We start from the raw sequence: 27,148 nt of genomic DNA, 5'->3' as shown, positions 1-27,148 counted from the left end.
AAGAACATTTTAAGACCGATATTCAACTTCTAACAATTAATTAGTGGTAGGCCTTATTTGTTTCGAGAGTTAGGCGCCATTGTGTAGATATTCTCGGGTGGGGGAAAGCGCCAATTTTGTTTCTTGCCCAGGGCGCTACCAACCCTAGTTACGCCACTGTCAAAAGGTGCCTAAAAACAGCAAAAAAATGGTGATTTTGCCAAAAGTGGCTGAAAACAGCATAAAAAAAAGGTAATTTTGCCAAAAGGCAGGAGGACATATCCCCCAGGAAATTATGACGACCATTATCCTAGTACCCACTCTCTTTTACCCTAATGACCAAAAAACGTGGCTATTGATTGTGATCTCTTCTTCACCAGGGACATCGCCCTATGGTTGCTTCCATGAGGGATGAATAGAAGTGGGTAATTTTTACTGAGATACATTTGGAGTGGAGTTCCAGGACTGAGTTACGCGGGGTCTACAAATGTTAACTTTTTTGGTGAGTTGCGGATGGGTTGGAACGAGTTTCCGTTTTGGAAAGAATTGTGAAATTTCAAAAAGAGATGATTATGGATAAATGATACCCGGGGAACGTTGGCGAGTTGATTTATTGGCATATCTCAAGTTCTAGAAAAGTAATAACCTACAACTTACGAAGATCAGGTCATTGTCGTTTTCACAAACCACTCTGTGTACTACGACACACACTTGCAAAAATAGCTAATATTCCATCGCAATATTTTAATATGTATAATACAAATAAATAAACACATTAAAGTATATTAACAACATTTCAGTACTACATGTAGTATTTCTCATTTTAGAAGAGAAAGTCCTTTTTACACCGGCTGCACCATCTTTGTATTCAGCACATTCTTATTTATAAAATGACAAAGTATTTTCCATTCAAGATTATACTCAAACTGGCGTAACCAGATGAAGATGGGGGAATTGATCACCTTCAGCACTACCCTTGAATCCCTATGGAGTCCACTGATGAACTGACAGTTTATTATAGAGAGATATGAAGCATCCAGTCCAGACCCTCTGATACACTGTGTCTGACCGCCTCCTGCTACCGCATTTCCGAACATCTATTACGGTTTATACGCCACAGTCAGTCAAAACGGCAACTTTAACTGATGTGGGTCTACAAAAGTCATGATAGGAACTTTTAGTTGGATTGCATGCACCGATGTGTACCCTGTTGTGGTGTATAAATATTGGCACAATATACAAATAAATTATATACAAATATATTTACAAAAGTTTTGTAATCAATTTGAATGAGAACTTATACCAGAGTCAGAGCCGGATTTACTTTTTCTTTGGGGCCTGAGCCAGGTCAAAATTTCGAGGCTAAACTCATCGTGAGGAAGGCATGTGAACTCAAGTTGCCAAGTTTTGGTAGTTTACGAATACTATATTATAATTATAAGATCGACAGTGGCGACGGAAGCATTACAATTTAGAGGGAGATGTGCATATTTTGCTCCAATTTGAATAGGACATTTGCGCGCGAAAAATGTTTAAATTTCAGATCGTACCCCAAAATGAAAGTGAATTTTGCTACATGAAGGGACAGTATGCGCGAAGCGCACAAAATTTATGCAATTTTACCCTTATTTTGGTTCAAAACGTGGTGTTTTTCGGACTCAAAAGGAATGTACACAGGGCCCAGTAAATCCGGTCCTGATCAGAGTAAATTCATGCGGCAGCGACTCGAACTATAACTTCAAAGCTGCACTGGCCAATTTCAAACAAGCAGAAACTTTTGGTGGTTCAGGCATATTTTCAGTTCTATTGCAGACAGGTTCATCTGTCTCAGGTTTTGGTGTGGGCATGCCTAATAATCTACGCAGCATGCGATTTGAGGTGGAGTCCTCATCCTGTGTTGTCTGACGTGGATACCTGACTTTGCGAGGACGCCTACATGAGACATTGATATTATGTGAAGCATCGATTGGTGGCGACATTGGTAGATCAATAGGCTGGCATGGCGGAGGTTCTGGTGTTGGACTTGAACACACACATGGTGTTAGCGGAACTGTAAGAAAATATGATCAGTATGATGGTGACGAAAGTGAGATTAAACAAAATAAGCAGCTATAAGCCACGAATCACGATACTATCAGTACATATTGTAAAAACAAAGTAGGCCTAGAGAAAACACATTTCTTGTCATTGATAAACATGTTAAATCTAAAACCAAATTCATCAGGTTTGGTAATTAACGAATCAAGAGAGTTTTCTTCAAATTGGTTTTGACAAAAGAAAAACTTTCTTGATGTTAAATCTAAATAAATTTTCTAAAGAGATTTGATGGTTTGTTGTTAGGTATTCAACACGTGATGTCAGGAAGCTTCAGGAGCTAGCTGTCAGGTAAGGTTTTTTAACTTTTTACAAAGCGATGTTTACGGTGTTTACAAGTCGATATACATGTACAAGAAAAGTCATTGAGTGTTTAAATTAAGGTTAGTAACTATTTTAAACCGTGTTGCGATTTGGTAGTTCACTGCATCTTGCGAATGGTATTGAGCTCGAGCGTGTAGAAGATTTCAATTATCACAGATATACTTTTGTAGGTCCTGTTAACAACAAATAAATCAAGCTAGTTTTTCAAAGTATATGATTTGTAGAATGAACTTTTGCAAAAGATCTAGGTGTTATTTTTCAATAATATAATTATTGATCTAGATAAATGAAAATCGATTTTTTTTTTTGGTTGCTTCGACCAACAATACCTCGTCTACCCTTAATGTTTAATTTCTAGACACTGCATGCTATTGCAGTAAGGGTGCATGTGTAGGTTGTTTTATGTTCCGACTTTTGTTTTTATTTTAGATACAAACAGAATTGCAGGTACTCCCAAAATATAACTACATGCCAGTCTTATCATACTATAGCTTCATATATTTACTCATCAACTGCTGGTGGTTGGATGACGGTCATCGACCGGTTTATCATCTTCCCTGACTCTTTCCACTTTTTTTGCTACAACCGGCGCGTCATCACGAAACCATGTCCACCAGAAACCAGTGATGGTAAACTTGTTCAAATATGGGTCACTTTGGTAAAGAGTATAATCAGTCCCAGAACAACGCCAAATATGGATTAAAAGACCTTTGACCTTGGATGTACAACAGCATGTTATGATCTAATGGGAAACTGTGCACATCAACAAACACCATTTCTATCAAAAAGGCAACGGCCGATATAATTTGAAACCACATAAATTACTAGAGTTGGTTCTTCTCTTGGATTTGGACCAAGCTTTAGAATATCGAATGTTGCGTTTTGAAATAAAACAAACCAGAAATTTATCACCCATTGTAAAGATATGGAACATGTACCGAATACATGTACATACATTGGCTGACCTTGTGGATTTCCTGGCCCAGCCATGCTAACCACATAAGGAGATTATACGATTAAGCTAGTGCAGCTATTGTCATAGCAGGGTATTATTATGTATTATACTCCTGATCCATATTTGGCGTTCTCTTGGACTGATAATAGGCTAGTAAACAGCTGTGCAAGATACTGAGCTATACTGAACCCGGGTACTGAACTATTGAACTTAAGTTTAATTATGATACGTGCAAGCCAAATTAATTTTCGCCTTACCGTTTGTACAAAACTGGTCTCCTTTTCTAAGAATGCACACTTCTGGATTCCTACACCGAGCTTGCTTCAGATGACATTGGTTGATATACAAAGTTATGTTTGAGCCGTCTTTATAGCTACTGCATCTTGTCTCATTCCCCCACTGGGGTTCATCACAGCATTGTTGTAGAACCGATTCACATTTTACAAGAGAGCTACTTATTAGTACGACGTCCATTGAGTGACCTCGGCGATTTATTAGCTATGATGGCGCCCTTCACATTTTTAAATTTTTTAAATTTTACTGTCGCAAATTTTATAATGCACCAAGGCACAAACACAGTGAATTCCTTTCAAAATCGGAAGACCTGTTACAAAACTGCTTACCTATATTGTGAAATATCATTCCAATGCTTGTCTTAAATGTATTCAGGAGGAATTTCGAGATGATTATATCGGAAAAAATCGCCGTGTTTTGGCTGCAAGTCATGTCATGAAATCACTAAAATCTGGATGTTCGTGGCGTTAATAATTTTTTTTTAAATATTTCCCGTATTTGCTCAAAAATTTGAAGTAAATCCAGAGGTAGCCACTGTCATAATAAACACTATAATGAAGTTTCCAAGTACTCTCCAGGGATAAGACAGCCATAAATCATATCAACGTGCGAAGATTAAGCAGTGCAAAATTCGGAAACCCGTGCGCCAGACGGAGATTCGCGGAAGTTTGAGTTGCAGCTCAGCCTCTATGACCTTGGTCACGCATCCCCATCTTAAATGTTCCAATAAATTCAAATTCTCACTTACGTTCATAAAGAAATGATAGAATTAAATATTTTTACATGAAAAATATTTATTTTTTTATGTTACCTATCAAAATCATCGTTTATTTCACATTTTCGTAAATAACTTAAAACAGTCAAATCAGCGAGGTCGGCTACGTCACGGGGAATCCCGATTCGGGATTCCCAAACTATGTAAATAAACAAAACGTATCCCGAGCAGAAATGTTAGATTTGAAGTATTTATTTATTATGAAGAGACTTCTAAATTACAGTTTAGTGAATTTCCCGCGAATGCTGTTTTCAATATCCGCGCAAATTAAAATTCCTCGTTTTCACTATTAACTCAAATATGCCTATCAGATGACATTCACAGGTACGGATGCTGAACAGGCTTTGATGAGTAGCAGCATGCAGCATTTAGTAGAAGTGATAATAGGCCTATCATGCCAAAAGCCCCTTCATAACGAGTACCCACTATTTCTATGAAGGACAGATATGAACCCACTTGGGGAATAGCTGGGAGGAAGCATATTGGACTCGGGGGGGGGAATGGTACTTGATGAACCCGGGCAAGTAATGATATAAAATTGGATCGATTGAGCCCATATCTATTGGTAGAGCTATGGTCGAGTACAATATTTTAAAAATCATAGCAAGACCAATAAATATTGGGCGTAAAGCATCTAATTTTATCATTATTATGTTTTGGCTCCGATATTTTCACACACTTGGATTCATCAAAACATAATGAGTCCGATCGGATCCTAAAATTTGGTGGCCTTTTTTTACAGTGATTTTGAATTTGGATGATCAACATGTCATTATACTTTTGCTGGATACAGACTCGCTGGACTCCGGTTGTACTATAGTTTTGGGACTCTGCACCGACTTGGACTGGATTGCAGATACAAGAATACACAAATGGCCTGTGCTTGCTCGGATGAGATTGAGATGGACTCTGTGGCACAGTCTTATAGGGGCGTGGCATGCCCCTCCTCATTGGAATCAAAATTTGACAAATTCTATTTAAAAAATAGTGCCCCCCCTCAATCATATCCAGCGAGTCCCAAGGCCTGGAATGAAAAAAAAAAAAAAAAAATTTGATGACTCACTTTTGGTTCATACATAGGTTAAAAAAAGTCCCGTCTCAAAGCGCCCATGCAAATTTTGTTTTTCTTAGCACGTCCATTTCGGTTGAAATGACAAAATAATTTTTGTTTCCTTTTTTCTTAGTTTTTGCCGTTTTTCTTTGTGTAAAAGAACCTAAATTTTATGCTGTGTACTTTTAAGTAAAAAGAACACTAGCAAATGACATATTAATTAATTCAAATTTTTTTTTTATATCTTTAAAAAAAATCTTAAAAAAACAACCGCATTCGTGTTTGGAACTGCCAATTGCTTTGAGACATAGCTTTTTTTTTTATAGTTTAGCCTCATCAGGACATTTGCTGGATCGGAATTACATCTCCTGCTCTTGGTCAATCACAACTACAGCTAACAAAACACACATTGGTTCAAATATTTTCTAATCACATTTTATTTTGTATCAAACAGAAATTTGTCACAAATTTCTTAACAACTATATGAGTTCTTCACAGCCATTTTATTTACCACAACATGGGTCAGTCACCTACATTAAACATTACACTTATCACTTAAAATTCACTCTATCATGACAGTTTATGTCATTTGAATTCAAGTAGCACATTTTCAAAAATACAAATGTATTTTGGGTTTTAGCATGTCTCCATTTGATGACTAATACCATTCCAATTCTTTGAGGTAATTGTATCATTCATATCAATGGTTCATGCTCTTGACCACCCGCTATGCCAGGGACATGTTCTTATACATTTACATTTCACTTTGTATTAACAATACATTACAATTCTTTGCATTTGCATAATACACAAGCCATTCACCATTTTAATACCACCATGCACCACATTGTAAACAAACAGTCTGTACGACATAACAGCACAAATTCAAGTACCATTACTGAAGATGACGGTATCATAAATCGTCATATCATCTACAAGCCATTCACCATTTTTCATACCACCATGCACCATTATGCACCACATTGTATCAACAAAAGTTTGTACTACAAAAAAGCACAAATTCAAGTACCATATCTGAAGATAAGGGTTACACAAGTCATCATTATTTATGTAACAATACATTTCAATTCTTTAGATTGCATACACATGCCATTTAATACCACAATTATGCACCACATATAAAACAAACACTTTTTCTGAAATGAGTCTTCATTGTCATACCCTCCATGTACACCTATCCAATTCACATTGAGAGCTTTCAAATCATATAACTTAATTTGGCACGTATGATTCTTTATGATTTGTTAGTGTAAATTATATATTAGTAATAACAAGACTAATGTGCAAGTGAAATTAATTCTAATAATATATAAAACAATAGATCTGAAAAGTTTTATACAGTGGAAACTTGTTAACACACTCTTAACCAAAATGTCTGATAACAGTGATTTTAGAGTCTCAAGTTTATAAATAAACTCATGATGCCACAAACTTAATTCATTAGCCCCAGCAATTTCGTGTTAACAAGTTTCCTGTATTTTGCAACATAAATTACCGTACTGACGCGAGTATAGTCCCACCTTCGAGTAAAGTCATACCCCCAAAGTTTCAAAAAAATTCTGAGAAATATTTTCGGTTTTGGAGTGTACCTGGACCTGGAGCTAAATGTTAGGATCATTCATGGTTGATTAAAAAAAAATGTAGGCCTATATGTTTTGAATAAATTTGTACTCATGTCATACTCTATTATGAATTCAAAATGCATTGAATTTGTATACAAATTTATTCAAAACACATAGGCCTACAATTAAAAATTGTAAATTTTTAAATTTTTTTTTTTAATCAACCATTAATGATCTTACCATTTAGGTTTAGGTCCAGGGACACTCCAAAACCGAAAAAAAAAAAAAAAAAAAAAAATTCACACCATTGGTGATTGGTTGCAAACATCTCACTAGTGTGGCAGCTATTTTCCAATCACTGGTTAGTATAATAAGGTGGCATAGTTGTATCTCAAGCTTCACATCACTTTATTGGTTGCAAGCATTGGGCATAGTTTATACCATTGTGAATCAAATAAAAAGGTGGCACATTTGATCCAGCTTCACACCACACGTCATTGGTTGCAAGCATTGGTCATCATGCCACCGTAAATCAAATCAATAAAAAGGAAGGCAGTATTCCTCCAGCTTCACAACATGAGTTTCCACGAATGTGTAGGTTGTAAGCATGGCACTATGCCTTAAATTGTGTTGAGTCAAATGAACTCCATATGTACAAACCTTTCCATCTGCAAGACAAAAACAAAACAGAGATAGATGGTTAATATAGTACCTTGCACCTTTTATTTTTTAACAGTGATACATTTTTCTCCATGCATACCAACTTCCCAGTTTGTTTCTTGTGGGGCTTCCACAAATCAATGCAACTTGTGAAGATCCGAGTGACTAGAATCTATCTCCCACCGCATGCACTTGCTTGCAGTTATTCAACAATGATTAAAGCTTGCAGTTATACAACAAAGAAAATGGTTGCCATTATCAAACAAATGGTCTTCTGTAGCAAATCTGTACAGTTGTAAACTAAAAGCTCAAATAAGTTGGACCATTCAATGATGATTTATTCATCAAGTCCCCATTTCGAATTTTGACAGTCAATGTATACATGCAGCAAACATTAGAAAAATATATTGCATTGTAAAGTATACATACCTTCTCCGGCACTTCTCAGTTGGGCACACCCCGTTATTCAACAACAGTTCCTCTGAAGTCTGAAAGCATAATGCAACAAATAAATTAATCAGGCACAATCAGGAACAGCATTTTCTACAGTACAGCTCCTCTTCAGTTGCATTTGCAAGAGTGATTTATAGCTCCTCTTGATGACTTGTTAAATTCATAACATTTGGCTACATACATCAGGCATGAGACTGCACTTTCCTAAAAACAAACTGACAATGCGTGTGAAATTGGGCAAAAAGTACCAAAAACAGGCCTAAATTTAATAAAGTTACAGAATTAATATTTTATTGAAAGACTAGTCTTAAATTGATAATCTAACAAGTATCCAGATTAGTCAAAATTGACAAATCTCCCTAATGGAAAAAGAATTATTTAATATGTGGGGATTTTTAAAAACTGAAGACTGTCTAAAAAAAAAAGGATAATCGACCGACCGACCCAAATTTCAATTTTTCCCACTTGAGGGCAAAACAACAAAAAAATGTTTTGCCTAATAAAGAAGTTGAGCTGCCGGGCGCCGAAATTGTCGAGTGCAATGACGTCCCAGTTAAATACAATGAAGGCTGACGACACAAATAACCATTACGTCATTGCACTTACACAATTTCGGCGCGGGAATTTTGAATATCGTGTGTTGATGAGAGCCGACTGTTTTTATTCGTTTTTATGGTCAATTTGAGTTTGTTTTAAATAAAACCATGTGATTCGTGCTTGATAATTGTTTTTGTAACATAGGAATAATGTTCAGGGTTCCAGCACCTTTTAAAATTCAAGGACTTTCAAGGTCCAAAAGCACGATTTTCAAGGACTTACCACAACACAAAAATCATGATCGCTCTCCATGCGGCACATATTAACAAAGTGACAGCTCCTCCCCAAATTTTGTCAAAATTATATTTTAAATTCCAATTTGCAAGGACTTTCAAGGACTGTGTGCAGTTTTCAGGACTTTAAAGGCCTTGAAAAGGCGTTTTCAAATTCAAGGACTTTCAAGGACCGTGGGAGCCCTGAATGTTATGATTGCCGAGACTCCTTTAACTAAAAGTTGTCAAGAAAAAATTGTTGGCGCAAGAAACAAAAATTAGGAACGAAATAAAAAATAAAAAAATGTTTGCGTTGGTATGCATCGGTAACCATAACTTGCGTCAGTAGCCATACATACAGTGTACGTTGATAACTTGCGCCAGCAAGTTGTGTATCAATTTCATCTGATACACGCGACCACAATAGCATTTTAGAATAAAAATGAAGCACACTTGAATGCGACGGCAAAGTAACCAACACGCCCTCTTCAATTAGTCCAACCGAGAAGTTGTTAAACTACATTATTACTGAAGTTCAACCGGAATAAAAGAAATTGTTGCTCCATAAATTATAATCATTTTTCATAACAAAATATGATATGAAAACACAGGTGAGCAATGTATGAATATATGGAGAGGTTAAACAGGTTGTAAATTATCAATATTAAAGGCCTATTCAGTGATTTGCTCATCCGGACGATAGTAACAAGAGCACCAATGGCGCTGTGGCTCTGCGCTTTTTCGTAATGTTCAGTGAAAGTAATGGTTCTTGGAGTCGATTGTGCAATGTGACAGATCACATTCAATGGGTACATCTCATTTGCAGAGCATATAAGAATACATCAATCAATTTAGGGAATATACTATTTAGAGACATGAATCGAATCGGGTGGAATTGGATAAAAATGGGTCCAAGTGGACCGAAACTGATCAAAATACATCTAGGTCAATGTCATAGTGTTGTCTGTTTATACTAATTTGATCTCAGTTGACCCCAGGTGACCCTGAAATGGCCTTCCAAAACTTTGCTCTAAATAGTGACTGTACCCACCAGGTTTCATGCCTATCCAAAAGTTTTTACTCATTTGACTTCAGATAACCCCTGGTGACCCCAAAATGACCTTCCAAAAATGTGACTGCAAATGTTGACTGCATACACCAAGTTTCATGTCTGTCCAAAAGTTTTTACTAATTTGACCTCAGATGACCCCTGGTGACCTGAAATGACCTTCCACAAATTTGACTCCAAATGTTGACTGTACCCACAAAGTTTCATGCCCATGTGACAGCTGTTACTAAATTGACCTCAGATGACCCATGGTGACCCTGAAATGACCTTCCAAAATTTGGCTCTAAATGTTGACTGTAGGCCCTACCTACCATGTTTCATGCTCATATAACAAGTTTTTACTAATTTGACTTTAAATGACCCCTGCATGACCTCAGGTGACCCTGAAATGACCATCCCAAAATTGGGCTCTAAATGGCGACTGTATCCGCCAAGATTCATGCCCATCCGACAGTTTTTACTAAGTTGACCTCAGATGACCCCTGGTGACCCCAAAATGACCTCCAAAAAGTTAAACTCAAAATGTTGACTGTACCCACCAAGTTTCATGCTCATCCAACAGTTTTTACTCATTTGACCTCAAATGACCCCTAGTGACCCCAAAATGACCTTCCAAAAATTTGACTCTAAATGTTGACTGTACCCACCAAGTTTCATGCCCATACTAGTTTTTACTAATTTGACCTCAAATGACCCCTGGTGACCCCGAAATGACCTTCCCAAAATTTGGCTCTACCCCTGGTGACCCTGAAATGACCTTCCCAAAATTTGGATCTAAATGTTGACTGCACCCACCAAGTTTCATGCCCATACGACAGTTTTTACTAATTTGACCTCAAATGACCCCTGGTGACCCCGAAATGACCTTCCCAAAATTTGGATCTAAATGTTGACTGCACCCACCCAGTTTCATGCCCATACGACAGTTTTTACTAATTTGACCTCAAATGACCCCTGGTGACCCCGAAATGACCTTCCCAATATTTGGCTCTAAATGTTGACTGCACCCACCAAGTTTCATGCCCATACGACAGTTTTTACTAATTTGACCTCAAATGACCCCTGGTGACCCCGAATGACCTTCCCAAAATTTGGCTCTACCTCTGGTTACCCCGAAATGACCTTCCCAAAATTTGGATCTAAATGTTGACTGCACCCACCAAGTTTCATGCCCATACGACAGTTTTTACTAATTTGACCTCAAATGACCCTTGGTGACCCCGAAATGACCTTCCCAAAATTTGGCTCTAAATGTTGACTGCACCCATTAAGTTTCACGCCCATACGACAGTTTTTACTAATTTGACCTCAAATGACCCCTGGTGACCCCGATATGACCTTCCAAAAATTTGGCTCTATTACTAATTTGACCTCAAATGACCCTTGGTGACCCCGAAATGACCTTCCCAAAATTTGGCTCTAAATGTTGACTGCACCCATTAAGTTTCACGCCCATACGACAGTTTTTACTAATTTGACCTCAAATGACCCCTGGTGACCCCGATATGACCTTCCAAAAATTTGGCTCTAAATGTTGACTGCACCCACCAAGTTTCATGCCCATACGAGTTTTTACTAATTTGACCTCAAATGACCCCTGGTGACCCCGAAATGACCTTCCCAAAATTTGGCTCTACCCTGGTGACCCTGAAATGACCTTCCCAAATTTGGATCTAAATGTTGACTGCACCCACCAAGTTTCATGCCCATACGACAGTTTTTACTAATTTGACCTCAAATGACCCTTGGTGACCCCTGAAATGACCTTCCCAAAATTTGGCTCTAAATGTTGACTGCACCCATTAAGTTTCACGCACATACGACAGTTTTTACTAATTTGACCTCAAATGACCCCTGGTGACCCCGAAATGACCTTTCAAAAATTTGGCTCTAAATGTTGACTGCACCCACCAAGTTTCATGCCCATACGACAGTTTTTACTAATTTGACCTCAAATGACCCCTGGTGACCCTGAAATGACCTTTCAAAATTTGGTTCTAAATGTTGACTGCACCCACCAAGTTTCATGCCCATACGACAGTTTTTACTAATTTGACCTCAAATGCACCGAAATGACCTTCCCAAAATTTGGCTCTAAATGTTGACTGCACCCACCAAGTTTCATGCCCATACGACAGTTTTTACTAATTTGACCTCAAATGACCCTTGGTGACCCCAAAATGACCTTCCCAAAATTTGGCTCTAAATGTTGACTGCACCCACTAAGTTTCATGCCCATACGACAGTTTTTACTAATTTCACCTCAGATGACCTCTGGTGACCCCGAAATGACCTTCACAAAAATTGGCTATAAATGTTGATTGTACCCACCTAGTTTCATACCCATACGATAGTTTTTACTAATTTGACCTCAGATGACCCCTGGTGACCCCGAATTGACCTTCCAAAAATTTGACAAATGTTGACTGTACCCACCCCAGTTTCATGCCCTTACGACAGTTGTTACTAATTTCCTAAAGCAATCGGGTCAAATTATTATTATTTTTTTTGGTAACTTTTTCTGATATTGGGGAGTATTTATTTTAAGTGATTTCCCTCCCATCCACCCCCCCGGCTATCATTGGTTGCTTGACATTCCTTTTGATTTCTCAAAAAAACTTAGCTCATGATTAATATTGCACAGCCTAGAGTAAAACATTAAACTTTGCAACTTTCAATCAACATGATCAATGATTTCTGAATCCACTAATTTCAGTCACATTGGAATTCAATAATTATGTACATTTATTTCAACTTTTCTATTTCTGCCACCCCCCAATGAATTATTCATATGACCTTGGGACCGTCCAATCAGAATCAACATGATCAATCAATGCGCCATAAGGTCATGACCTCTGTCTGTGTGGTGAACCAAAATAAACAGTCAAAAATGGCGAGATTGGTCGGCACAGTCGATGAACATCGATCAAATAAACCGTGGTCTTGAATTTTTTAAGAAGTCCTGGCCTAAAAACTTTGTTGTTTTTCAGGAGAAAACATATTAATCTTTGATATTCTGAAGTATAAAATTGTTGGGCAAAGTGGAACATCATTTATTTAGACTGTTTTTGCTATGGAAAAATACGAAAATTTTGTGAAATTGAAAATATAATTTCTCCTCAGAATCATGTCCACAATATGGTTTAATTGACCGTTTCTAACAATTAAATCTACAAAGAGCGTGATGAAATACGAAGAGCTTGCATGACTTTCGGTGCACTTGACTTGCCAAAGAAAAATAGTGCAATCCGTCTATTTCCGTCATCTTCTCGCAACTTAAATTATACAGACCAAAATAACCTCTAGCACACACAGGGAACCAAGCAAAGGGATTGAAATTGCTCGTTTCTCATGACGATTTCGGACTTTTCTTTCATAAAATAACTACTTTCTCCACCTCGTTTCAACCCAATATGGAGTGCAATCGATTGAAAAATAACTTATAGAAAGTTAGAACTCAATTTTAAAAGCACATAACGCACACAGAAATAACCTTAGCATAAAAAAGCACCATCGGAAGTGGCCGAAAAATGAATCAAAATATAGCGTCCACTTAGCGCTATCACGATGGCTCGTCAAGCAAGCTTGGAGCCAAAAATCATCAAAATTCAGATTTTGGTACCTTTGTCATTGTCATAGATGTGCTGACATAGTGACATAGCCTGCTAGTGGTTCAGCCGAAAGCTGTGTATTTACGACAAAATAAAGGCATTTACATGAATCTGTAATTTCTGTACTCTCAGTACAGAAATTAGCTACATGTATTTGAATGGGGCTTCAACTTCTTCAATATTGCTGTTTGCTTTTTGTTTTTTGCAAAATTTTTCATTTCAAAAATACCAAATGACAATTTGAATGCCTTTAATATCCTTCACTTTTAAAGCAATTTATAAACAATTTTAATTTTTTTACACTTTCGCTGGGATCACTGAATAGGCCTTTAATACTTTGTGACATTTATAATGAAAACATAATTAAAACAGTCAAAACGTTATTTCGATAACTTCACAAAGAATTGTTTTAAATTTAATATATTTGAAAATTGGTGACGATTGAATGAATTGAATTGTCTACTTGTATTACAAACGGTCACCGAATACGAAAGTAACAGGAGTTGTACACACGTCACTTGACAGTACATGTAGATACATTGTAGATTTCTCGAATATTGTACCAAGTCATGAAGTCCAAGACGGCAAGAGCAAACCAAATGAAAAGTCAGTAAAATTAGGATTTAGGTCATAGCAGCTGAATGCTATGCTGGGATCTTGTCTCGTATAATACATGGACATGGTAATTCATGAATTGGTATAAATATGTTGAATTTGTTTGAGTTTGATTGACATTCGACATTCAGAACTTGTCATTGACCCGACAGAATTATCGAAAAATTGACATAATGGCCATCAGGATCAGCATTGTAAATTACGAATAAACAATCATGACAATACCTGATGTAATGCAGCAGTGAGTTTATGGCTATTTAATACATGTATAAGCTTACCAATCATGTTACAGTACAATCGTTGTTCGGCGAATCGCCATATTCGTGCACTGACAACACATGTGAAAGAGCATATCGCAAGCGCACATGTCATGCACGTGTGCCGAATTTTGCTCCAATTTTGAGACACTTTTTCTCTACAATCCGTATCTTGCTCATTAACGGTTTTACAATCAAAAGTTGCCTAAAATACTAATGAAACAAATGCATGCATGTAATTTAGGCTCACAGGGATAAGACAAGAAATATTCTAATCAACTTAGCGTAAACAATCGTAAAATACCACTTACCAGTACAGTCAAGGACGCCGCTGCTGGGGATGATATTTTCCTAACCGGATTAGCAAGGTTAATCCCAGATATATATTAAGAAAGTTCCTATAACTAGGTTTATTTTAAAACAAACCCGGTTTAAAACAATCAATCTGACCTTTTAGAATCGATTAGAGAAGTAAACCCGCTTATGACGCGCGAAAATATATCGATCTTGATACCCACGAGGGCTCAGTTCGTCAATGCGAAGTTCGCATCGTAAAAACTTGACCTTTAAGTTTAACGGTCAAATCGCGAGTTGGACGTCGTACTATTCGAAGGCATTTCTGATCTGTTATATCAAAGTATTTAATTAGAAAGAAAAGATGTGTTAGTCTGATATCAGATTACGCGTGCTGAAGAAAATGATAAATTCATGACTTCAATAGATAATCATATAACGTGTTTGCTTCACATGAATATTAATTATTATTATTATTTCAACTGTCCAATCTCTACATCAAAGCAAATATTGTTATAATAATAATGCTAAGCTGTGTTTTTTCATTCTTTTTTCAACATGTACGAGTCGAGTATCATGTATCGATGCCCCAATCTCGGGGCCCCAATTAAAAAATACTTTAAAATGAAACTTTTAAGGGAAAACGGAACGGTAATCTATCAAACAACAAACAAAAATGAACAAATCAATTAAAGTACAGACACTTCTTAATAGAAAAAAGACAATAAATAGATGGATAGATAAATAAACAACAACAAAAAGAAGTCAAAACAAAAAACAAACAAACAAAAAACAACAACCCAAAACACGGTGGTTTTTACTCCGAAATGATACATGTACTCATGATAGTCGACAAAAGTCAGATCTGAAAAACTATAAAATCTTACCGTATTTCCGTTCTTTACTATCATCTTCAGCTGAAATCAGGACAATAATTAAAGTCACAAAATATAAAATCATTACACGCAGAATCCTACAACAAGTCATTTTGAGCTGTCTCTGAAATGTTGAGCTGTGATATCAATCGTACTGTAGTACATGTAGTATCGTGTCCCCGGATCGTGTCTCAGTTTCCCGATCAGTTATTGATTCTATTCAGCATTGGCTCTTTTTGTTGTGACAAATTGACACACGGTCACGGTGACATGAAGGTCTGTTTATACTTACCCGGAAATGTGTCACACGTCATCTGTCAATTTAACAGTAAACGGCCTCCAATTGGTACAATAATGCCTGTGGGCGGTTAGAAGAACTGCGTCATATGTCATTCATTGTAATGTCAGAACGTTATTGGTTGACTGTGCAGGAGCTCGGGCCTTATATGGTAAAGGTGGGCGTGAAAGGTTACGCTCCGAATTCATTCGAATCACAGTTCAATGTACTGTGACTATTATGAATGCACTGTCTCAAGCGGAGTCAATAGTCATTTTCTGAAAAAGAAAAGAATATTTTTCTCAGATATTCCTTCGAGCGAATTATTATTATTATTATTTTATTTGAACGATCGCATTTACATCAGCAACACTCATCAACCCGACGGCGCGTTCACATATAATTATTAACAAAGTATAAAATAACTATTCCTATTAACTTTCACGGGGTATTTCGGACAAATACATATACTTCAGTTTCAGCGATATAAGGTCCTGGTCTACTACATTTAATGATGGCCTCCCGGGGATGGCCTATATGCAAACTTTGTATTTTTTGTAATAATAATGATGAAGAGACAATTGATCAATTTCTATTTCATTGTATGGCACTACAATCAATAAGATTTAAAGAATATCAGACACTTGAAAGAATTTAATCGATAATGATATTGACTTATTTTGGTAAACATTTATGGCGGCTAAGGCCGAGTAAAAATATAAAACATGTTTCTCGTCCCGTCCCTTTTCCTTTTTTTGAAACCATTTCAAATTTATTTATATTTTTCAGTTATATCTACTATACTAAAATAATAAGCGGTCTCTGTCTGTCTATCTGTCTGTCTGTCCGGCTATGCGTTCCGCCGTGCTGCGACGCATCGATCCGATATTTGGGACATGGGTAGGTGCCGGGAAAAGCATGTTGACCGTGTGGTTTTGAAGGTCATCGGAGGTCAAGGTCAAAGGTCAAATTTTCAAACTTTGTCCGATCGGGCCCAAATTTGGTGGGTGGGACCCTTGATACAAGGGGAATATAGGGGCGAAATAAAATCGAGGTCAACCGAGGGCAAAGGTCATTACGGAGGGGTCAAATTTCAAACTTTGTCCGATCGGGCTCAAACTTGGTAGGTGGAATCCGTTATATGAGGGGAGCATGAAAAACATTATATGGAGGTCAGCCGAGGTCAAAGGTCAAAGGTCATGGATTTCAAACTTTGTCCTAACCGGGCTCAAACTTGGTGGGTGGCATCCTCGATACAAAATTGAGGTCAGCCAGTGCTCTCACAGCATCAGGGCTCTCACAGCTGCAGGTGCACTAGTCTATACTATAATAATCATAAGCTCTGTCTGTCCGTCTGTGTGTCTGTCCGGCTATGCGTTTCGCCGCCCTTCGACGCATCGTTCCGATATTGGAGACATAGATGGGTACCGGGCGGGCGCTGTTTACCGGGTAGTTTTGAAGGTCATCGGAGGTCAAGGTCAAAGGTCAAAATTTTAAACTTTGTCCGATCGGGCCCAAACTTGGTGGGTGGGATCCTTGATACGAGGGGAATATAGGGGATGAAATAAAATCGAGGTCGACCGAGGTCAAAGGTCATTACGGAGGGGTCAAATTTCAAACTTTGTCCGATCTGGCTCAAACTTGGTGGGTCGAAACCTTTGTATGTGGGGAGCATGAAAAACATTATATGGAGGTCATCCAAGGTTAAAGGTCAAAGGTCATGGATTTCAAACTTTGTCCTATCGGGCTCAAACTAGGTGGGTGGAATCCTTGATACGAGGGGAATATATGCGCAAAACAAAATTGAGGTCGAAGGTCATGTAGGGGCTAAATTTAAACTTTGCCCTATTGGGCTTAAACTTTTGAAATGACAGGTGTAATCCTTCGTATGAGGGGAGCATGAAAAAAATTACACCAAGGTCATCCGAGGTCAAAGGTCATCTGGGGTCAAACAGTATCGCTATCATGCCAGTGCTCTCACAGCATCAGGGCTCTCACAGCTGCAGGTGCACTAGTCTTTACTAATAAAATAATAAGCGGGCTGTATCTGTCTATCTGTCTATCTATCTGTCTGTCCGGCTATGCGTTCCGCCGTGCTTCGACGCATCGAGCCGAAATTTCGGATATGGGTAGGTGACGGGAAAAGCATGTTGACCAGGTGGTTTTCGAAGGGCCCCCTTGAGGTCAAAGGTCATCTAGGGGGCAAAATACCCCAACTGGATAGCAAAAGCAGCAGCAAGTGGATACAAAGATGTGTAATGGGCAACTCTGGACAAGTTTCATTCAGCTTTTGGCTGTCTGCCCAATTTGAAATGCACTGTAATGTCTACCCAGAATGCATTGCTGCAAAGCTACAGTATTGGGCTTGCAGCAGTATTGGGCTTGCAGTATATAACTTGCAGTATATTGCACAACCAAGTTGCAATGGGCTTGCAGTATATAAATAGCTCTGACTGCAGTATTGGGCTTGCAGTATATTGCACAACCAAGTTGCAACAAGTTTTTAAAGTACGGTTACCGCACCATAGCTGAACCATGGGGCTTTAAAGTATGGTTACCGCACCATAGCTGAACCATGGGGCTTTGGCAGTATAGGTACATGAAAGTAAACTAGAGCGGTTACCACACCATAGTATAGCGGTCTCTATCTGTCTATCTGTCTGTCTATCTATCTGTCTGTCCGGCTATGCGTTTCGCCGCGCTTCGACGCATCGCGCTGAAATTTCGGATATAGATAGGTATTGGGAAAAGCATGTTGGCCATGTGGTTTTGAAGGTCATCGGAGGTCAAGGTCAAAGGTCAAAATTTCACACTTTGTCCGATCGGGCTCAAACTTGGTGGGTGGAATCCTTGATACAAGAAGAATATATGACCGAAATAAAATCGAGGTCAACCGAGGTCAAAGGTCATTACGGAGGGGGTCAAATTTCAAACTTTGTCCGATCGGGCTCAAACTTGGTGGGTCGCAACCTTCGTATGAGGGGAGCATGAAAAACATTATATGGAGGTCATCCGAGGTCAAAGGTCAAAGGTCATGGATTTCAAACTTTGTCCTATTGGGTTCAAACTTGGTGGGTGCAATCCTTGATACGAGGGGAATATATGCGCAAAACAAAATTGAGGTCAACCGAGGTCAAAGGTCATGTAGGGGCTACATTTAACTTTGCCCTATTGGGCTTACACTTGATAGGTGTAATCCTTCGTATGACTGAGGGGAGCATGAAAAAAATTGCACCAAGGTCATCCAAGTTCAAAGGTCATCTGGGGTTAAACAGTATCGCTATCATGCCAGTGCTCTCACAGCATCTGGGCTCTCATAGCCGCAGGTGCACTAGTTTAAAAAAAAAAAGATGTCTACGAAGTTGAGATGCTTTCTATAGTCTTGCTTATAATATAAGAAGCACTTCAGGATGGTTATGTGATCATTACAGGAACTACCTACAAGAGCAATAAAATAAAAAGGCCTCCTTTTTCAGGCATTATTTTATACGCTAAATACAGGGCTATGGGAAAACTCAATTGCTATGTCCAGAAGTTGGTTGAGGTCATTATCATCATCACCAATCAGTACAACATCGTCCGTCCAAAATAACCAACCGATTTTGTTCCAATATACTTAATCATTTTCGCAAGTTCGTTTATATATCTATCTATACTAATAAAATAATAAGCGGTCTCTATCTGTCTGTCTATCTATCTATCTGTCTGTCTGTCTGTCTGTCCGGCTATGCGTTTCGCCGCACTTCGACGCATCGTGCTGAAATTTGGGATATAGATAGGTATTGGGAAAAGCATGTTGGCCATGTGGTTTTGAAGGTCATCGGAGGTCAAGGTCAAAGGTCAAAATTTCAAACTTTGTCCGATCGGGCCCAAACTTGGTGGGTGGAATCCATCATAGGAGGGGAATATAATGCGCGAAATAAAATCTAGGTCAACCGAGGTCAAAGGTCATTACGGAGGGGTCAAATTTCAAACTTTGCCCGATTGGGCTCAAACTTGGTGGGTCGAAACCTTTGTATGAGGGGAGCATGAAAAACATTATATGAAGGTCATCCGAGGTCAAAGGTCAAAGGTCATGGATATCAAACTTTGTCCTCTCAGGCTCAAACTTGGTGGGTGGAATCCTTGATACGAGGGGAATATATGCGCAAAACAAAATTGAGGTCAACCAAGGTCAAAGGTCATGTAGGGGCTAAATTTATACTTTGCCCTATTTGGCTTAAACTTGATAGGTGGAATCCTTCGTATGAGGGGAGCATGAAAAAAATTACACTGAGGTCAAAGGTCATCTGGGGTCAAACAGTATCGCTATCATGCCAGTGCTCTCACAGCATCAGGGCTCTCACAGCTACAGGTGCACTAGTACTACTAAAATAATAAGCGGGCTGTATCTGTCTATCTATCTGTCTGTCCGGCTATGCGTTTCGCCGTGCTTCGACGCATCGCGCTGAAATTTCGCATATAGGTAGGTATCGGGAAAAGCATGTTGGGCATGTGGTTTTGAAGGTCATCGGAGGTCGAGGTCAAAGGTCAAAATTTCAAACTTTGTCCGATCGGGCCCAAACTTGGTGGGTGGAATCCTTGATAGCAGGGGACTATAATGCGCGAAATAAAATCGAGGTCAACCGAGGTCAAAGGTCATTACGGAGGGGTCAAATTTCAAACTTTGTCTGATCGGGCTCAAACGTGGTGGGTCGAAACCTTTGTATGAGGGGAGCATGAAAAACATTATATGGAGGTCATCCGAGGTCAAAGGTCATGGATTTCAAACTTTGTCCTATCGGGTTCAAACGTGGTGGGTGCAATCCTTGATAGGAGGGGAATATATGCGCAAAACAAAATTGAGGTCAACCGAGGTCAAAGGTCACGTAGGGGCTAAATTTAAACTTTGCCCTATTGGGCTTAAACTTGATAGGTCAAAGGTCATCTGGGGTCAAACAGTATCGCTATCATGCCTGTGCACTCACATCATCTGGGCTCTCACAGCCGCAGGTGCACTAGTACAGAAAATAATAGGAGAGAGTACACATCCTTGTTTAACTCCTTCATCCACACTAAAGAAATCTGTTTCTATGTCTTGGAAATGAACTTTACGTTTAACACTTTTTATACATGTTCATCAGAATGTTCAGAAAGGTAACACTGAATGCTATTATTTATACTTTAAATAGGCCATCTCACCAAACAGTGTCAAATGTTTTTTTAAAGTCCAGAAAATAAGCCATGAACGTATTTCCCCTTCACCTAGCCTGGCGTGTCGGCCATAATGCTTCTACGGTAAAGATAACGATCTTCACACGAAAACTACCTTGGACTCCAGTAAGGATATTATTTTCCCTACAAAGTTTATAATCCTGAGCATCAAAAACCGCATCATCCATTTTCTTAGAAAATTGTCTTTTCATCCGGGCTTTTCATGCTTCCTTTCTCATGTTAATTGACTTTAAAATGTCATTGTTAGTCCAAGGTTTACCATTTTTGTTCTTTGATTTATAGCCTATTGATTCCTTAGCTGCCGATTAATATTTTGATGCCTCGTTTGCAGACTTGTTAATTGGATTCCAGAGTTTTGAAGTTCCTGAATCTCATTGCAATTCTTTGGCCTATTTCAGCAACTATTTGTCTTTGTTTTTCGCTTTTCAAGTTGACAAAATGCATTGAGGTCTGTTTACTATTATCTGGAAATTATCACAACAACAGTAAACGGTTTGTCATTGGTCCAGTTATGCCTTTTAGGCGTTTTAGTAAGATCTGTCAATCATAGTAATTGTCAGGGGCGTCGCTAGACCCAGATAAAATGGGGGGGTGTAGAGCATGTTTTGCCGACGGAAATCAATTTTGCCTCCCCTTCCTCAACAGCCCGAAAAGGTTGACCCAATTTTTTTTCGGTCGTTTGAAAAAGTGAAGAGCAAAAAAAAAAAAAAAAAAAAAAAAAAAAAAAGGTTGTAAGCGCTAAAACGTTGGAGCCAAAAAATTTTTTCGACGATTTTTTACTCATGAGTAACTAATATCACATAACACTCTTGCAATTTGCCGATAATCACACATACCTTTGACCACATTTGCCGACAATAACATGGTTTTGCCGACAACAGTCAATTTTTGCCGACAAAATTGTGTATTGGGGGTCACTCCCCCTCCCCCCCCCCCCCTCTAGCGACGGCCCTGGTAATTGTCATTGGTCATGATTGATGGACTATGCGAGTTGTGGTGTGGGTGAAAGACACGACCTGGATTCATCAATATGTGTGTGAAGGACGATGAATCAGTTTTGCACTTTAACATGCTTAATGTACTTGAAAAAACCCCACTCATTTCCGAAGTCGACCGGAACGCCCAGGTTTCGAGTGGCCAAGTTCATTACTTTATTAGAATCAATTAATTTATGAATTAGTCTATCAAATATTGAACCAGTCCCATTTCGAATAAATATTGAACTATAATATTTGTCTTAAATAAATATTCCTTGTCTTAATTAAATTATGCTGTCTCCTGTAGATAGCAATGAGTAGATAATGCTATCTCCAGTAGACAGCGATGATTAAAGAATGCTGTCTCCAGTAGACAGCAATGAGTGAAGAATGCTGTCTCCAGTAGACAGCAATGAGTAAAGAATGCTGTCTCCAGTAGACAGCAATGAGTAAAGAATGCTGTCTCCAGTAGACAGCAATGAGTAAAGAATGCTGTCTCCAGTAGACAGCAATGAGTAAAGAATGCTGTCTCCAGTAGACAGCAATGAGTAAAGAATGTTGTCTCCAGTAGACAGCAATGAGTAAAGAATGCTGTCTCCAGTAGACAGCCATGAGTAAAGAATGTTGTCTCCAGTAGACAGCAATGAGTAAAGAAAGCTGCCAACCGTATTATCGAAATGAGTAAAGAATGCAGTTTCCAGTAGAGCAACGAATACAGTCTCCAGTATATAGCATAGTGCTACCTTCAGTAGATAGCAACGAATGAAGAATGCTGTATGCGATGAGCAAAGAATGCTGCTCCAACCAGTAAATAGAAATAAGTAAAGAATGTTCAAGACAGTAATGAGTAAAAAATGCGACTGTCTCCAGTAACAGCAATGAGTAAAGAATGCGGCCTAACGTATAATTTATAGCAATGAGTAAAGAATGCACTGAGTTTCCAGTAGATAGCCATGAGCAAAGAACGCAGTCTCTAGTATATAGCATAACCATAATGCTATCTTCAGTAGATAGCAACGAATGAAGAATGCTGTATGCGAACAGCAAAGAATGCTGCTCCAGTAAATATAGCCTAAATATAAATAACGTTTTCTCAAGTAAACAGCAATGAGTAAAGAATGCTATATCGGTAGATAGCAATGACCAATTAATGCTGTCTCCAGTAGATTACAATGAGTAAAGAATGCTGTCTCCAGTAGTTTACATTGAGTAAATAATGCTGTCTCCAGTAGATTACAATGAGTAAATAATGCTGTCTCCTGTAGATTATAATGAGTAAAGAATGCTGTCTCCAGTAGATTACAATGAGTAAAGAATGATGTCTCCAGTAGATTACAATGAGTAAAGAATGCTGTCTCCAGTAGTTTACAATGAGTAAATAATGCTGTCTCCAGTAGATTACAATGAGTAAATAATGCTGTCTCCTGTAGATTATAATGAGTAAAGAATGCTGTCTCCAGTAGATTACAATGAGTAAATAATGCTGTCTTCAGTAGATTACAATGAGTAAAGAATGCTGTCTCCAGTAGTTTACAATGAGTAAAGAATGCTGTCTCCAGTAGATTACAATGAGTAAAGAATGCTGTCTCCAGTAGATTACAATGAGTAAAGAATGCTGTCTCCAGTAGTACAATGAGTAAATAATGCTGTCTCCAGTAGATTACAATGAGTAAAGAATGCTGTCTCCAGTAGATTACAATGAGTAAATAATGCTGTCTCCAGTAGATTACAATGAGTAAATAATGCTGTCTCCTGTAGATTATAATGAGAAAAGAATGCTGTCTCCAGTAGATTACAATGAGTAAAGAATGCTGTATCCAGTAGATTACAATGAGTAAAGAATGCTATCTCCAGTAGATTACAATGAGTAAATAATGCTGTCTCCAGTAGATAACAATGAGTAAAGAATGCTGTCTCCAGTAGATTACAATGAGTAAAGAATGCTGTCTCCAGTAGATTACAATGAGTAAAGAATACTATCTCCAGTAGATTACAATGAGTAAATAATGCTGTCTCCAGTAGATTACAATGAGTAAAGAATGCTGTCTCCAGTAGATTACAATGAGTAAATAATGCTGTCTCCAGTAGATTACAATGAGTAAAGAATGCTATCTCCAGTAGATTACAATGAATAAAGAATGCTGTCTCCAGTAGATTACAATGAGTAAAGAATGCTGTCTCCAGTAGATTACAATGAGTAAAGAATGCTGTCTCCAGTAGATTACAATGAGTAAAGAATGCTGTCTCCGGTAGATTACAATGAGTAAAGAATGCTGTCTCCAGTAGTACAATGAGTAAATAATGCTGTCTCCAGTAGATTACAATGAGTAAAGAATGCTGTCTCCAGTAGATTACAATGAGTAAATAATGCTGTCTCCAGTAGATTACAATGAGTAAAGAATGCTGTATCCAGTAGATTACAATGAGTAAAGAATGCTGTCTCCGGTAGATTACAATGAGTAAAGAATGCTGTCTCCAGTAGTACAATGAGTAAATAATGCTGTCTCCAGTAGATTACAATGAGTAAAGAATGCTGTCTCCAGTAGATTACAATGAGTAAAGAATGCTGTCTCCAGTATATTACAATGAGTAAAGAATGTTGTCTCCAGTAGATAGCAATGAGTAAAAAATGCTATCTCCAGCAGATAGCAATAAGTAAAAAACGCAGACCAGGTTAAAGTCATAATGTACGATCTTTTTCAGAATTTACCTTTATTTTTTCAAAACCGATTTTTTGGCATATTTGTAATACTTACACATGTTCTAACTTAAATCTATGAGCAAACTGTCAAATTCGTCCTATTTGTAGTAAAACGGGACGATTTTCTGTTGGTCCGACATAAAGTCATAATTTTTTATTATGACTTTATGTCGGCCACGATCAAACCGTAGTCTCGTACAAAACTGAAAGCTTGGTTACGCTCCCTCATGTGGAGGAGCGTAACCAAACTGGCCGCGTAGGAGACTAACTCTGAGGCCGCACTCGCTGTCCTGATCCAAATCAGAGGATGATTTAAGCACTTCCCACCACGCCACTGTGTTGACTTGCGGTTAGCACAGCTGTGTGAGTGAACATGACACGACTGCTCGCACACTGCATTGGCGGCCATGGTTAAATTTGAATGTGGACTGATATATTTACAATAAAAACGCATTCACAATGCTGGTCGATTTCACATTTTATGTTACCTACAGAAGGTGTGAATTATCCTTTATGCATACATCACTTTAGATCTGAAATCGACCAACTAATAATGACACACGCACAATTCTTAAACAACGTCTTTTGCACAGAATTCAATGGGATTTGAAAAGTAAAGTGGCAGTTGAAACTCTGGTGATAACACGTTTGCAGTGCATGATGGGGCTTCCTTAAATCATCCTCTGGATCCAAATAGTGCGAGATGTTTCGAGTGATAGAGGTGAAGTTTTATGATGTTGTTTCTTTGCAAATTCCCAATGTTTTTCGCGTCCAAATGTATTGGGAACTTTCACAATGATTGCATATTATCATTTTAGAAGAAAAAAAAGAAAAATCTAAAAATTTAAAAAGATCGTACATTAAGGCTTCCTTTTTACAAACCACTCTGTGCAATATTTCTAGTTCGAAATATTTATTATAACTCTACAGACCTAGACATCACAAAATACACTATAATAAAGAAACGATATACTACGACTCACATTTGCAAAAATGGGTAATATTCCATTGGAATATTTTAATATGTATAATACAAATAAATATATATACATCATTGTACATTAAAGTCAATTTACAACATTTCATTCTCATTTTAGAAGAGAAAGTCCTTTTTACACCATCTTTGTATTCAGCACATTCTTATTTATAAAAAGACAACATAAAATATTTTCCATTCAAAACTATAATTCAAACTGGCGTAACCAGAGGAAGGTGTGGGAATTGATCACCTTCAGCACTATCCTCGAATCCCTCTGGAGTCCACTGACTGATGAACTGACAGTTTATCATATAGAGAGATGTGAAGAGACCAGTCCAGACCCTCTGATATACTGTGTCTGACCGCCTCCTAGCTCCTGCTACCGCATTTTCGGAAATAGTTACGCTCAACTTTCATTGAGCTAGCGGAAACTGTCGTGGTTCTACAAACGTCGTGATATTATGAACCTTTATTTGTATTTACAGCGAGGTGTACCCTGTTGTGGTGTATAAATATTGGAACAATATATACAAATAAAATCATATATAAATATTATTTACAAACATTTTGTATTCATAAATTATCATGTTGCCCCTATTGCTACAAAAGATCATTTTCTGGATAGAACTCATCAATAGAAGTATTTTGGTGGTTAAATGGTCAAAATCGGTCAAAAACTTTTCGAATTATGAATTTTCAAAGTTTCCCATTCTGACCGGTCATTGGAACGAAATGAAATGACAAGGTCCAAAAATAGCAATTGGGAGCAAAATTGGCATAAGCATATATTTACCTTTAAATATTTATTTATTTTAACATAATATGCAAACATGAAACAAACATATTGTGAAAGTATCAAAGGGGTTTCTTATGAAATGGCACTTTACTAGTCAATGGCATAAATTATTTTTTCAAACCGAGGCATTGAAATCATGCATTTAGAGAACATTTGGCAAAAATCATCCAAGATGGCCGATATGGCACAAAATCAAAATTGCACTAAGTACAGGTGAACTTTTTTTTTCACAACCAAAAATTTCAATGTTATTGGGTTTAATTAATATGACCAATTAGTAGGTGTATGCAAAGAAAATCTTAAGTGTCATTGAAGGTCATTGACTCATTCACAACAATAGAGGTTATCCACTTCACTCATCATGCTCATGTGTGACTTCTAACAAAAGGTGCTGGTTCCCGTCCCGGGTTCCCGTAGTATTCCTTATTCAATACAATTCAATGCATGACCTCGAAGTTAGCTGCATGACTTTCGCGGGCTATTTTGAAACAGTTATGGTTGCACAT

General features: G+C 38.0%; 1 protein-coding gene and 1 long non-coding RNA gene across 2 annotated transcripts; both read right to left on the bottom strand.

Moving 5' to 3' along the window:
* Window positions 1-703: 703 nt before the first annotated feature.
* Window positions 704-15,892, bottom strand: LOC140148229 (uncharacterized). Its single transcript, XM_072170098.1, has 4 exons — window positions 15,711-15,892; window positions 15,138-15,153; window positions 3,610-3,812; window positions 704-2,029 (listed from the first exon to the last, which is right to left on the bottom strand). Exons 1-4 carry the CDS (start codon window positions 15,808-15,810, stop codon window positions 1,710-1,712), a joined length of 639 nt encoding a protein of 212 aa, XP_072026199.1. The 5' UTR covers window positions 15,811-15,892; the 3' UTR covers window positions 704-1,709.
* On the bottom strand, window positions 5,894-15,082 carry LOC140148228 (uncharacterized). Its single transcript, XR_011858458.1, has 3 exons — window positions 14,841-15,082; window positions 8,145-8,203; window positions 5,894-7,723 (listed from the first exon to the last, which is right to left on the bottom strand). It is a non-coding gene; the product is annotated as an uncharacterized lncRNA (long non-coding RNA).
* Window positions 15,893-27,148: the final 11,256 nt, after the last annotated feature.

The sequence above is a fragment of the Amphiura filiformis genome, chromosome 3 (assembly GCF_039555335.1).
Source record: "Amphiura filiformis chromosome 3, Afil_fr2py, whole genome shotgun sequence".
Taxonomy (NCBI): Eukaryota; Metazoa; Echinodermata; class Ophiuroidea; order Amphilepidida; family Amphiuridae; genus Amphiura; species Amphiura filiformis.
The sequence above is the reverse complement of the archived record's forward strand: the minus strand, read 5'-3'. Positions and strand labels throughout refer to the sequence as shown.